Source organism: Podarcis bocagei (genome assembly GCF_964188305.1).
Source record: "Podarcis bocagei genome assembly, chromosome: 15".
NCBI lineage: Eukaryota > Metazoa > Chordata > Lepidosauria > Squamata > Lacertidae > Podarcis > Podarcis bocagei.
The window spans coordinates 11191727-11207197 of NC_138141.1; the positions used below are offsets into that span (position 1 = coordinate 11191727).

Genomic DNA, 15471 nt, shown 5'->3' on the forward strand with positions numbered 1-15471 from the left:
GCTCAGCGAGACTGCCGCGGGACTGCAGGTGTACGCTCGAGGGAATACCTGGAAAGGAAGCAAACACACACAACAAACACAGGAATTGCACTTGTTCTTGGGTGATGTGATCTCCCATCTGCCCCAAACTGGCGGGGATGCCTCGGACGAAAGGGGTTGGCCTGCCATATAGAAGTTCAAAGGGTGATAGTTCTCAGTCTCTTGGTTGGCGCACAGGGCACATTTTGGGATATAGCAGCAGTTAGATATAGCAGCAGTTAGTTGAGGTAGAATATTCTCCCAAGGTGTGCTTTAGCAGCTGGGCCTCCCAAATGGGTGGACTCGTGGTAATTCTTTACAATTGTGCTGGCCAGATGTTGGGGTACAAAAACACGGCTGTCTGGTCCTTCCTGGAGCGTTGCTCCTTCTTGGCTGGTCCACTGCTGTTCATCAAGGGTGTAGCGTGGTTCCACATCGTCTGGAGTAAGTACTGGTACCAATATCAAAAGTCCTGGTGGTGCCTCTAAATTGGCTGGAGAACAAATGTCTACGTTGGGGGCGCTGCCTGTGGGCGCCCCTCCCATCCAATTCTTCACCGTGCGTAGAGATATCAGCCTCTGGAGTGATATCAGCAAGGCAGTCGTCACTGGAGGGGATCTTCAGGATGCTGAGACACAGTCCAATCTGAAGTAGCTTTTTCCACTTGAATGTGGTGGACCCAAGGGGTGGTGCCAGCGATCTTCACAGCTGTGGGTGTGGAGAGCAGATGGGCCCTTCCAGCACGGTTGCAGTGGTGCCTGGGACCAGTCTTATCCACACCTCGTCACCTGGCTCAAACTGGTCACGCAAGGAGTTCGGGCCTGGGTTGAGAGAGAAAATCTCGAGAGAGAGACTGTACATAATTGTTCAATTCCACATCTTGAGCAGGGATAGGTGAAAGCATGCATACATAAGGAACCGTTCTCCCAAACATCACTTCAAAAGGATGACAAGTGAATACGTTTCAATGGGAGGCTACAAACTCTAAGCAAAGCCAAGGGCAACATGAACACCCAATTAGACCCTGTTTCTTGGGTCAGTGGTTTTTCAAAGTCCTGTTCTTCCTTTCCTATTTTCCAGAACTTTTGGGGCCTATATGCAGTACCCACCATCTTCCTTCTTCACTGGCAACAGTGGGGTGTTTCACTGTGATTGGCATTGTTTCAAAATTCCATGTTGAAGCAATCGCTTCAAATGCACCCACACTCCTTCAGCTGCCTGTCGTGGGATGGGGTATTGGTTTTTATCTTCCGCCCATAGTCTAGGGTCAACATCATGAAGCAGGCTAACAGGGAGGATTCCCTCCTCTTCTTTTACCATCATCAAGCATCAATGGTCTCTCAGGGGTATTTCTAAAGAAAACTCTCCTGCTGGTCCAGTTGTCATCATTACTTTCCCCATTGGTTGGAAGGAAATCTGGGCTTGTAATTTTGTTAACAAGTCTCGGCCCAATAAAGGAATGGGACATTCTGGTATATACAAAAATTTGTCTAGGCAGCAGGTAACAGACTGCAAAAACGGGGCCTTTGGTGATTTACCTGTGGCCACAATTATATTAACCACTTGGTTTGTGGGTTTTGTTACAGGCACAGGTAAGACTGAGTGGGCAGCTCCCTTGTTCACCTTCTCCTACCTGTAATAAGGTAGCTAGGTTAAGGGCTGTGGTAACCTGAAACTTCAGGCGTGAATGTTATAACAGCATCTGGCACTTCCTCTTGGAGTTACACAGCTAGTGTCCTGTCCAAACGTGAATTTATCTGCCTTTGTGAGTAGGGTGGCCACTGCCACAATCACTCTCATACGGGGGGGGGGGAACCTCTGTTCTGTTGGGGTTAGCTTCTCTGACAAGTATTCGACGGGTTGCTGCCAATTTTCCAGTTTCTGGCATGAGGCTCCCTTGGCTAACCCCCTGGTCTTCATCTGTGAACAGGGTAAAAGGCTTCTCGGGGTTTGGATGCCAAGCACTGGGGCTTGTTGTAATGTCACTTTGAGATCCTGAAAAGCCTGCTGCTGTTCCCTGCCCCATATAAAAGGATCCTTCTCTATTCCCCTAGTTGACTCATGCAGGGGCCAAGCAATGCTTCTGTAGTTAGTAGTGAGTCCAGGGGATATTGTTCATCATCATAAGTGGGATTATAGGTTTTAAAAAAAAAAATCCCTTCAAACAATTTTACAATCTTTGCTGGATTCTCCTCAAAAGAGGGGTTCTGATTTCTTCAATTACAAACATCTGCACTTGAAAAGGGTATATGCTGTCTGTGGTGCTTTCGTTTGTCCAACTGGGACAGGGGCTGGTGGATCATAAACCCTCTGAAGGGGCATTTCTCCAGCCGCCTGATCCTTCCTGGTTTTCTCATACTGTCTGTGAGACATAACTCTCTTCGCCGCCTGTCCCCACTTACGTTGCCATCTCTTCCTCTTTTCAGGGGTGCAGCATTCTGCTGCCTCAACTAACAAGGGGCTTACATCCAACTTCTTCCTCAAATGGCTTTACAAACTCCTTTAGTCTCTTTTTCTGTCTTTCTGTCCACATTTTCTTTCCTTGATTCATATCATCTAGTGTCTTCCTAAATTCTTCCTCTTCTTCCGTCTCACTATCCTCCTTCGCAGGTCCTCCTCCCCCTACACCAGCACTTCCCTGTGCTTCTTGATCCTGGCCTGGGGGGGGTTGTTGGGGGGGGGCTGTTGGTGGAGTGTAAGGTGGTGGCTTAATCACTCCCCTCTCCTCATCTTCTGGGTCTTCTAACACCAGAGGCTTCACTGTACAAATCCTGTTCTGTGTGTTGCTGTCACAGCAAGACTTTAGCCATGGTAGATTCTTTTTTTACATTGGTCTTCCATGTAGAGATATAGGGGATCTGGTCTGGGTGGACATTTAATATATTTTGCCACAGGGGGTTGATTTGCCACAGGAGGTTGATTAATTGCAAATCAAAGCCACGCAGTTCCCTGGGTTGGCAAGTCCACCTCACATAAAGTTTTGAGTCTCTGTTTTTCAATTTGAATCATCACTCTTCGTGGCTGTTTTCCAGTTATTTAAAAAGCATTCCAGAGGAATACATTGGCTTGCTCCAGACCCTATTTTTTTCAGATACTCCCCTCCTAACTGGGTTTTCAAAATTCTCTCACACTCCACATGCTACAGTTTGTCAGAAAATGCACAACCCTACAATCGCTCGGCCAAGGGGACACTAAGCCTTGGCCCTCATTCAACAATTCATCCACTGGAGTATCTGACACACATGTCAACAAAACACTTAATTCCCTCTTCCCCATTCCCTTTCCCAAACCTTTACCAATTCCTTTCCTGGTGGCATTCTTACTGCCGGGCACCCTATTGCCAACTACCAGGTGAGGCTGATCAGGCCTCTGGCCCTTTCCCTCGGGCCCCTAGCCCTTTCCTTCGGGCCCCTAGCCCTTTCCTTCGGGCTTACCTTTTCCGCTGCGGACCTGTCCCCTCGGCGCCGTTCTGTCCTCTTATTCTCCCTCAACCAGATGTCTCCACTCCAGGACGGTGTGGCAATTTCCCCCTACAAACTGGCAGGGTGTGCACTGGAAATGCGAACGCCGATCGGAGCTGTTCACCTTGGTTGAGCCTGGCCCTCCGGTCCGTATTTGGAGAGGGGGCTTATCCCGAGCGAGCCCCCAGAGAGATGAAGCCTTATTTACCTAGGGATCCATTAGCCACGCCATCCCCTGGACCTCGGAGGGAACAAAAGTACCAGGAAAGCAATATCTTCTTTGGAGAAAAAGAGTTTATTGAGATCTGAGCACAGAGTCGAAGTCTGTACTCAGAGACAGCCAACTCGATAGTTCCTAAAAATGTACTGGCTGTAAAGCAAGACATTTCAACAGACTTTCTTATACCCGCAGACTTGCTTGCTAAACACATTTTTATTGCTTGCTAGACATTCCTGTCTTTCTGCTAAGCCAAGCACTCCCTCCCACCTCCTTGTACACGTGTCTTCTTTTGCTAGCTAAGCTTTCCCTTCGTATCTCTTCTTAAAAGCAGAAGTAAAGCAGGAAACATCTTGCTAGTGGTTTTTCGGTTAACAGCAGTTTCTGGCTAGGCAGGAAGCGACCTTCTGACCTGTAGCTAGCATCAGCAGTTTCAAGTAGCTGGTTTAGGCTTTTGCAAGCAACTGCAATTTTTGGGCTGTTTTTGACCCTCCTAGCAGAGTGCAGGAATTTATTATGTGTAGATAATATATGAGAGCAACACAATAAAATATTGAGAGAAACTTTTCCCATCTCCCTTTACTCCCTCACCCTTTAAGAAGAGTTTTGTTTGTCTGAGAGATTTGCCTGCTCTCTCTTTTTTGTCTGTGTTCTTTTTGCTTGGTGGTTTTGCCTTTTGGGGGAAGTTCTGAGTGTTGTCAGTTTTTCTTTTGTTGAAATGGGTATTTTGTGGTGCCCAAAACAACTCCTTAAATTTTCAAATGCACCCCAAGCCCTAAAAGGTTGGGGACTCCAATCTATAATAACAACAAATAATAGAAATCAAGGAAAAGATTTACAATTAAAAATAAAATTAATAACTGAACATTTTGAAGAACAGATGGGTAGTACACAACAAGGGACAGAAAATGAGGTTTAATAATTATGACCCTGTTGTTACAGTGTTCAGTTTTTAATCAGATTACGTAGGAACGCAAAGAATTAAGTAAAAGTCGGCAATGAGATGAGAATGAATGAATGAGCCGGGGTTATACTTTTGTGTATCGGATGTTCAGGGAGTCACACAGATTACTAGGTCACAGCTGTAGCAATTTAGGCAATGCATTTAATTATTATTTATGTATTAATTTGTTTTTTGTAAGGATGGCAGTCCAGGTCAGCTGACAACAATTAAACCATCTAACAATAAAAAGAATGATACAATAAAATTTATTAATTAAAACAGTACAGGAGGCAGAAACAACAGATTTTTATTTTTTTTAAGCTGGCATGCTTGAGAAATGAAAGTAACAACCTGACAATCCAGAGGTCAGTCAAAAAAGAAGGGCCTCACATGCAACCAGTGATCATCAGAGAGAGGGGTGAAGTTGGTCTCCCTAGATAGCAAGCTCCAGTAGCTTGGCACGGATTTAATTACTGTAATGCTCTCAAGAAAGGCATTTTGTATGCTACCTCTGTGTGTGTGAAAGTATTTTTCTACCCTTCTTTTTAGCTGAAAAGTGGCTTGCATTAAATCTCTGCTGGACATTCCTTCATAGGCCACTCAAAATGCCAGTTCTGAAAATTTGGGGATTTCATCATGAGTATCAGCAGGAGCCTATGCATAGGATATCGGGATCTCAGTGTAAATTACCAGAGTGAAATTGCTGCATCTCAATCAAAGATGTTCCTCTATGCAGGAATCTCTTCTTTCTCTAAACAGGAACGGTAGGAAGCAGCCATATGCTGGGTCACAGTATTTGTTTAACTAGCCTAGTGGTGTCTATAGTAGTGGAGGGATGGCTGGTGAGAGCTAATGACGGGCAGAGCTAACTGATTCTAGCTTTGTCCCCATCTTCCTCATTGCTGACCACTACAGTGGCAACCCTGTGTTTAGGGAGGAGGAAGCTGATAGCCAGGATTGGATCTGGGATTTTCTGCGCAGCAAGCATGTGTTTTTCACTAAGCTATGTTGCCTCTGTATAGAAGGCAAGACCGAAGGCATCCTGAATTGCATTGGCTGATCTGCATAGCTTGATGGTGACTGGTCCAATGTTGTAACAGAGGTCTGGACTAGGTGGCTTTTTTGTTCCTTGCAATTCTATGATTTGGTGAGTTGCTTTTTAACATAGCACAAAGCACCACCTGCTTACAGTGGAGGGCCGGTGCTGCATATTGCATACTGGGCATGAGGTTGGCTTGGTATGTGGCTGGGGAGTAAGGAGTAAAAGTCTGTAGGTAGATGCTTGGATGGTTGCAGGAAGGGTTAGGCAACTGTTGCCAAGCACCTTTCCATTTTCTTCAAGGCCTGGCAGTTTTCATCCAAGTTCTGACTCAGACCAGGAGGTGGTTGGTAAACGGTATAAACAGCACTGCATGTTCCCTGCATCAAGGAAGCTCTGCCATCTTCCTTGGAATAAATTATGCAAATATACAAACAACTCTAGTGCAGAAGTCATAATACAGGGCTCTTCACAGAAGTTTGAATAAGGATGGGGTGTTTGGCAGACGAAACAAGCACATTGGTTTGGGTTTTCGAAAAGTGAAAAAGAAATCCAGACAGAAAAGTTGTTGAGCTTTTTTGTTTTGGGCAAAGTTGTTGTTGTTGTTGTTGTTGTTGTTGTTGTTTTTGGGTATTTTTTTTTGCAAAACCACAAAGACATTGGATGTTTTGGAGCTATTTCTGTGGAAAATTGGCTAAAACGACAATGCCGACATGGGCTGCCATACGTCTGGATTTTCCTGGACATTTAAGCTAATTTCTGCCAGGAAATTGGTAGATGGTTAGGAAGAGAAGAGACTACGTTTTGTCTGCTTTGCACCCCGTTGAGTGTGGTGTGACTTACCATGGAACACTGTTCCTTAGGTTTATGCCACAACCATGTATAAGAGTCTTGCCATTTGTAGGAGAGTGTGGTTGCTGAAAGCAGAATGCTGAGCTAGATAGGCCTTTGGTTCAGTCCAGCAAAACTCCTAATATTCTCATGCTCTTCACTTACTTTTTGTCCTCCCTTATTCTCCCCATTACCCCTTATAAATTATAAGTCATTTTTAGGTTTGTGCAGTTTCAAAACTGATATATAACTGGTTGGATGGACCCCAAGCAGCCCTTTCCACCTCTGGGGAAATGAGTGCTCTTTCAGTCATGCTCCACTTGATTCATGATAACCAAACTTCACTACCTCATTCATCATTACAGTTTGGCGAACATCATCTCTATTGAGATGCAAGGCACTCACTATCTGTAGTTTCTGGCAACATTTGAAGATATTTTGGTTTCAATAAACTTTTCCAGATGAATGAATGAATGAACATTTTGGTCATTGCCTTGGGTTTTTATTTGTATTGTTTTAAAACCAATTTTAGGTTGTTTTGATATTATTTTAAAAGCCACTTTTAGTTGTGTTTATTGTACAATAGTAAATTGCCTTGAATGAGAGGTGACTCATAAATAATAATAATGATACTGATGATTATTATAATTATGATCATAGCGTAACTCAGTTAATCCTCTATATGCATGCATTTTCTTCCACTTAAACATTAAAAAAATGAAGTCCTACCTACAGGCTTCCAGTCAAAACAGTTGTCTGCAGAGATGGTTTTAACACACTAGGGCCGTTTTGTTACAAGTTTAGAGTCAGATTTCTATGTAGAAAGGTAGCACCTTGCTTCTGCCTCAGAGGATGAATGAGTAATGGTCAGCACAACATCCCATGGCAAAAAACCATGTTAACTATGTGTTTTTCCAAGGTATATCCTTTGGTTTCTATTGAACTCACTACAATGAATTTTAGCAACTAAATGATCTTGAATACAAGTGCATTAAGGAAGTGAGAGAATAATTTATCTTTCTTTGCTTTCTCAAGCCTGTTCATAGTTCTATAAGCCTCTGCCATATCCCATTGCTCTTTCCCCCCTCTGAATGAAAAAAGAGTTCAACATTTAGTTGGGGGGGGGGGGAACAGCTAAGGGACAACATGATAGAAGCTGGTGGTATCTGGAATGTCTTTGTATTAGTTGTAGAATTGTATTATTTTAAAGAGATGGCTAATTTATCAAATACTGTAATGTTTTAAACAACATGTCACATACATGTTTGGTTCAAGTTAGATAGGATGAGTGAACTCGGAAACAATCTTTGTGAAAGGAATCCCCCCTTTTTTACTTCCTCTTCTCTTCTCGCACCCTCTTGTGGAGGTGGGTTGCCACTTAACTCCTAAACCCGCCTCTCCTCCCACCATCCAGCCACCTCCCAGCACCGCAACTAGAAAAAGGCCCTTGGCACTTTTTGTCAGAGGAGCACCATGACTGGAACTTTGTGCCTGGCTCTCTTAATAACCCCACCCCCTGTATGGAGAGATGCATGAAGTATGCATTTGTGTGTTTGGAGGTTTTTTCGCCAAAGAGGGGCAGAATACTTGGTCTTCTTGGCAACCCATGTTATGCAACTGGCTAGAGTGTTTATTTTTGGCATGTTTCTTTTTAACCTGAAAGGAATTGTGTGTGTGTGTGTGTGTGTGTGTGTGTGTGTGTGTGTTTAATTAGTGGGGGGCATTAAAAAACATGGCTCCCATCTTCAGTGTGAAGTAGTATAGTCCAGAATTCTACTATCTGTAATATGTAGATCGGGTCTAATATCAGGGAAATGCTAGCCTCTGCATTTGAGATGCTGGCCAGAACCAAATACTAAGGGACAGACTCTCAGAATAAGCTAACTTGGATGGCATGCTCAAGAGTGTTTGCTCTTTATTTTTCTTCAGATCATCAGAAGTTGGAGCGAGAAGCTCGAATTTGCCGTCTCCTGAAGCATTCCAACATCGGTAAGTATCTGTCTTGGAGGGATTAAGTGGAGGTGGGGAAAGTTTCTCGCTGTAGAAGAAGAGTTTGCCAGGGTTAACAATACTTGCCTGTTTTGTGTTCACATATATATAAAACTCAGGTTGAGAAGGCAGTTGTCCAGAACCCGTTCCAGCAGATCTGTGCAGCATGTTTCTCTCATTGCAGACATGGCATATCCAATCCTTTCCAAACTACCATCACTTCCAGTGCTCCAGATTCTAGCAATCTACATTTGCAAAATCCAAATTCAGCAGTTAGAACATCCAGATCCCGTGACTGGGATAAATCTTTACTCAACAACTAGTTTTTTGAGTAAGTGGAGGATATGGCTGCCAGTCCCAAAAGTTATACCCCCACCAATGGGATACTACTTTTTCCTTGCCCCTGTACTCTGCACTGATGTAATTCAAAAGTATGCTTTTCCACCTATATCGCTTGCTTTATTTCAGGCATGGAAACAAGTGTCCCATCAGCCCCAGCCAGTATTGTCAATGGTCAGGGATGATTGGAGTTTAAATCCAGCGGCATTTGGAGGGCAACAGGTTCCTGATCCCTACTCTATTTTATTCGCAAAACATGGATAGTTTTGCATTATTATCATTTGCCCTGTGAGGAATTTTGACATGGCCGCAGAAACTTGGCAAGGCTACTGATGGTGTATACAAACCACAGTGAGTTAATAAACCATAATTTCAAGTCAGGGTCAAATTGTGGTTGAGCCTCTTTTTCTCAGCCTAGCCTACTCCACAAGGTTGTTAGGAGGGTAAACATGGAGTAATCACATCTACATACACCAACCTGAGTGGGAAATAAAATTTGAGGAATAAAAAACCAGCAACAACTGCTGGTATGGATTGTGGACTGCACATTCTTGTTGCACAACTGATTGCTCAATCCCACACCCCCTCAACCCTGCTGGTTTCAATGCACCCCTAGGTAATCTTGCAAGCCCACTGCAGTTGCTGACGTCAGCAAAGATGTGAGAGCAAGAGTTTCAGTAAGCAGCATGTTAGGCAGGTCTTTCCTTCTCAGACAACTGGCTAATTAAGACTATGACACCCCTCTCACCCGCTCCAGTGTGCAGTCTGTTTATTCCAGTCATTTTGTTTGAATCCCTCTTTTTTGGGGGGTCCTTTTTTTAGTCCTCTGTTTTTCTCCCTTTGAAGTACATTAGTTTCTATGGAAACAATGTCGTCATGGGCACCTTCTAGGTAGGTTTAGAGACAGACACAAGTGCAAAAGAAAAACGAAAAACCAGTTTGTTATATAATGGAGCTGGAGCAGATGCCACGGCGTGGAAGTCTTGGTGAGGTGTGCAGGATGTACAAGGGCTTTGTGCAGTGGGGAGTTTGCGAAAGGAAGATGCATGTGTCCATACGGAGACATCCGTTTTCTGTGCATGATGCGGGGATCTTGTGCCTTCACTATGGGATTGTTCTAAAGGATTTAAGGAAGCTATTAGGCATATATCACCAGCTAATTATTTGAAGCCCTGTGGTAAAGTGAGGCAGGCTTCCATAAGAAGGTGCAAACAGTTGCTAGGAGAGGTGACAACTCTTCCTTGATCACTTACAGTCATTCAGTGACCAGAATCTCCATCTACAGTATAATACAAAAGTATGCGCCTTACATTTTGTGTTGATTGGTAGTGCTGAGTGTCCGTGGGGCAATGCTTAGTGTTTTGCTGACACCCCCCCCCCCCCGCAGAGGTTAAAGCAAACACTGTGCCCATGAGGCTTAACTCCCTCCTTTTTCTTTAGCATGATGACACATTCATGCAGCTAGGCAAACCAGCTGTTTTTGTTTGATCCTAGGGAGTGCTTTTTTAACATCCAGTTTGCTTGCACTAAAAACAAAGTGAAGACATTTCAGGGAGGGAAGTATAATGCTGCGTTCAATCTCCTGCACATAATGTTCTCCTGTCCTGTGGACTTAATGCTATATTGTCTTATTGAGTAAGTTTACTGAATATTATTGCCGAGTTACTATGATACTTACAAAAGAGCAATTGGACCTGTAACAAAATGTTGGAATGTGGATTTCTGTTGAGGGTACCAGCTAACCAACTGTTCCCTTTTCTTCCATGGCTACTGCATATGCCAAGCCCCCACTGAACTGTTTCTAGATCCCTTTCCCAGGGGCTACTTTTCTTTCTGCAAACCTTCCCCACGCCTGTCTATACTTTGCTTTTGTGTGTGAATGGTGCCATTTTGGCTACAGAAAGACAGACACTCCGAGAACGAGTTTGCCATTCATATAAGTTGCGCACTACAAATAGTGAGCTCTTCCTGTAGAATATTGCCACTCTTTCTCCCTAAATCCTCTGCATTCAGGTTTTCCTTTGGTGGTGTGAATTAGGCTCACTTGAGTATCCCATCTCTTAGGAATGCCTGCCCTCCAGTCATCTCTGCAGTACAAACACACATCTGTAAATTTGTTTCCTCCAAAGTACCCTAGAAATTGTACTTTGGTGAGGCTGCTAAGAACTCTCTGTTCAAGGTCCCTAGCCCTTCTCACACGTTTCCCAGGATTCCCTGTGGGACAGGAATGACTATTGAATACTGTAAGTGTTAAATCTGTGCTGTAGATACGCCTTTAAATTCCAGTTGAAAAGTAGGTGTTCAGTCCAGCCATGGCAGCTTGATAGCCTTCCACGCTCTCTTGGATTTGATCTCTTGGTGTAGTGCTTTTGTGGGATCTGGCCCTCAGAACTGAGGCATCATCCTGCATGAATTTCAATGCAGAGACTGAGTAGTAGTCATATTTTGGCAGAATCAAATCCTGTTTATAAGCATTGGCCCTGTATTTGTTTGTCTTGCTAGACATTTTCTCCTCATCTGCAAAGAACTTTTGGAGATGTGGTATTTCATTTGCAAATGATTCCTCCCCCTCCTTTTTGTTTAATTAGCCTTGTTCTGGTGAGGAACAACATGTCTTGAAGCACAGAAAAAGAACCAGGTCTCAGAAGCCCATGAATTTTGTTTCCCTTAAGGAGGGCTGGATCTTGACCTTTCGAGGAGAGCGGAAAGGATATTTAGCACCACGCACATTTCCTCATGCCAGTTCCACTTTGCAGGGAAGTTCAATCTAACATTAAAGCGCTTCAGTCTGAAAAGATACCCACAAATCTGAGAAGAAAAAGGGCTTCATTCATTTTATGCAATGTTTCCTGCTCCACTTTCTATTTGAATGACATAAGAGAGCTTCACGTCTATGCAGGGTCAGTCCCATCAGTAAGCAGAGTGAGAGAGTTGCCTAAGGCAACTGATTTTGGGTATAATGAAAAGGCAGTAAAATCTTAGCTATTTAATTTACTGTGATTATGTTTTTACTCCCAGGGAGAGACACTTGCTGGACTTTCTGCCTCAGGTGCCAAAATATCTTGGTCAGTCCTGGGTGCAATGCAACTTAACTGAGGGAGGGGGGCATCATTTGTTCTTTCCCTTTAGGCAGCAAAATCGTTTGGCCTGGTTCTGCATCTCATGTTCCATTTCAATGGGCCTGACATTTCTGTTTTCACGACATGAAGGAAGGCAGTGTAATGGGGCTATTTCCTTGTGCAAGGGACCCTGTGCTGAAATGTTTTCTGGGGATACACACACACACACACACACACACACACACACACACACACACTTTTATTTCGAATCCTTCCTGTTAATTTATCCAGTTCTGCATAGTCCATCAATTTCATCCGTCTGGGGGACCCCTTCTATCTAACCTACATACCCAGGGCTGAACATCTAAGGAGTGCAGATGATCATCATCACTTTTAATTTGTATACCGCCTTTCTATCTTACAATACTCAAGGCGGTTTACAAGCTGAAAAAACAAAGAATGTACACCTTAAAACAATCTAATGCAATACAAAAATGTGATAATAAAACATACTTTATTTGATGTAGATTGCTTATTTTAAAGCTAACATTCAACAATCATTAGAATAGTATAGAATAATAATATCAGCATACAAAAATTAAACAGAAACCCACTCTTAACAATTACAATAAATAATTTCGAAATTACAATCAATAAAACAACGGCAAGCCACAGTGCATAAAATAATACAATACAAATTGAGAAACATAGACTGGAGGGTGGGGCAAGGCAGGTGGAAGAAGAAGATTACAATAAATGTATTTATTTCTATACCTCTTAGTTCATAGAGACCTCTAAGCAGTTTACAAGTATGAACACCAATGACACAAACATAAATAAGTCACTCCTACTGAACATCTTCCAAGACAATAATGCCCAATTACACCACAAAGAACTCATAACCCACCTACTCTCAGCAGCCAGAAGCATCATAGCCAGACACTGGAGAGACCTGTCAGGAGTAAGCATGGACCAAAGGTATCAAATAGTATGGGAAACAGCCTTATTAGAAAAACTAACCAGTAAACTGAAACTGACATGGGGACAAATATAAGAAGACACCTTCACCCTCGTATGGCTCCCCTTTATCACGTACACAGCCCAACAAGACAACAACAAGAATCCGCCAACAGCATATGAATCAATCTGGCTAACCTGATCCAAACAAACACACAAAAACAAATCTCACTACAGCCAACCAAAGACAACCAACCACACCCTAGGCCACCCACAACCTCTCACCACCACCAAGAAAATACAACAAGCGAATAGTAAGAGAACTCACACAAGTGACGCTGACTCAAAACCCCATACATACACTAAGTAGAAGAATAGAAGCATTGCCACCCGACCCCACCTCACTCACCAATTTCCCCTCCCCTCTTTCCCCCTCTTTTCTTCCTAACCTAACAGTGTACAGTATGTAACACTAATGTCTCACAACAAATGAAACTGATCTGTAGAAAATGCAACTTGAAAAGAGACAATGCACCTATTTTTGTAAACTAAGATCTATCTATCTATCTATCTATCTATCTATCATTATCTATCTATCATTATCTATCTATCTATCTATCTATCTATCTATCTATCTATCTATCATCTATCTATCCATCATCTATCTATCTATCTATCTATCTATCTATCTATCTATCTATCTATCATCTATCTATCTATCTATCTATCTATCATCACCATCTATCTATCTATCTATCATCTATCTATCTATCTATCTATCTATCTATCTATCTATCTATATCTATCTATCTATCTATCTATCTATCATCATCATCATCTATCTATCTATCATCTATCTATCTATCTATCATCTATCTATCTATCATCTATCTATCTATCATCTATCATCTATCTATCTATCATCTATCATCTATCATCTATCATCCATCCATCCATCTATCTATCTATCTATCTATCTATCTATCTATCTATCTATCATCTATCTAACTATCTATCATCTATCTATCATCTATCTATCTATCATCTATCTATCTATCTATCTATCTATCTATCATCTATCTATCTATCATCTATCTATCTATCTATCTATCTATCATCATCATCTATCTATCTATCATCTATCTATCTATCTATCTATCTATCTATCTATCTATCTATCTATCCATCATCTATCTATCATCTATCTATCTATCTATCTATCTATCTATCTATCTATCCATCATCTATCTATCATCTATCTATCTATCTATCTATCTATCTATCATCTATCTATCTATCTATCTATCTATCTATCTATCATCTATCTATCTATCATCTATCTATCTATCTATCTATCTATCATCTATCTATCTATCCATCATCTATCTATCATCTATCTATCTATCTATCTAATCTATCTATCATCTATCTATCTATCTATCTATCTATCCATCCATCCATCAATCATCTATCTATCATCTATCTATCTATCTATCTATCTATCTATCATCTATCTATCTATCTATCTATCTATCTATCTATCTATCTATCTATCATCTATCTATCTATCTATCTATCTAATCTATCTAATCTATCTATCTATCTATCTATCTATCTATCTATCTATCATCTATCTATCTATCTATCTATCTATCTATCATCTATCTATCTATCCATCATCTATCTATCATCTATCTATCTATCTATCTAATCTATCTATCTATCATCTATCTATCTATCTATCTATCTATCTATCTATCTATCATCTATCTATCTATCTATCATCTATCTATCTATCTATCTATCTATCTATCTATCTATCTATCTATCATCTATCTATCTATCTATCTATCTATCTATCTAATCTATCTATCTATCATCTATCTATCTATCTATCTATCTATCCATCATCTATCTATCATCTATCTATCTATCTATCTAATCTATCTATCCATCATCTATCTATCTATCTATCTATCTATCTATCTATCTATCTATCTATCATCTATCTATCTATCTATCTATCTATCATCTATCTATCTATCTATCTACCTATCATCTATCTCACTCAGCCATCTCTGCAAAGGCCACACACCATGGCCATCGTGGGGATGGCACCTGTATATGCACATGTGTACTCTCTTGCACACCGCAGACACTCACCAGACACGCAGGCACACAAACTGTCTTCCTCTTTCACTCGCACACATGTTCATGCAGTCACACACTCAGTGAAAACAATCCCATTAAAACATAAAAATCCATAATTAAAATATGCAGTAAGACAGTCCCATTATATAGATATATAGAAACCCTGTATCCAGATCCCTGTTCTAGAGGGGCCATAAAACACCTAATTCCTCTAATAATGTTTCAGACCAGTTTCGCACCAGTTCTCTTGCTACAGTAAAGTCTTTTCAAATGTACCTCTGGGCCTTTGGGAGAATGAATGAATGAATGAATGAATGAGTAGAGACCAAAAGAAACAGCTCCATGCCTGGATTGTGGATAACTAGATCTATGTTGTAGGGGAGACTACGGTATTGCTATTATTCATTCCACTAGTTAGTATGTGAGCTTGTTTGCTCTACCATTCCATTTTTAACCTAGGCCCTGAC

General features: G+C 41.7%; 1 protein-coding gene across 16 annotated transcripts in view; it reads left to right on the forward strand.

Annotated features, from left to right (window-relative positions):
* CAMK2B (calcium/calmodulin dependent protein kinase II beta) overlaps positions 1-15471 on the forward strand; it is a 209053-nt gene that overhangs the window by 90891 nt on the left and 102691 nt on the right. For all 16 annotated transcript variants that reach the window (XM_081171658.1, XM_081171646.1, XM_081171654.1 and 13 more), the window contains exon 3: positions 8439-8498. In XM_081171658.1, coding sequence (XP_081027784.1) covers positions 8439-8498 — 60 coding nt within the window. The remainder of the gene's footprint in view (positions 1-8438; positions 8499-15471) is intronic.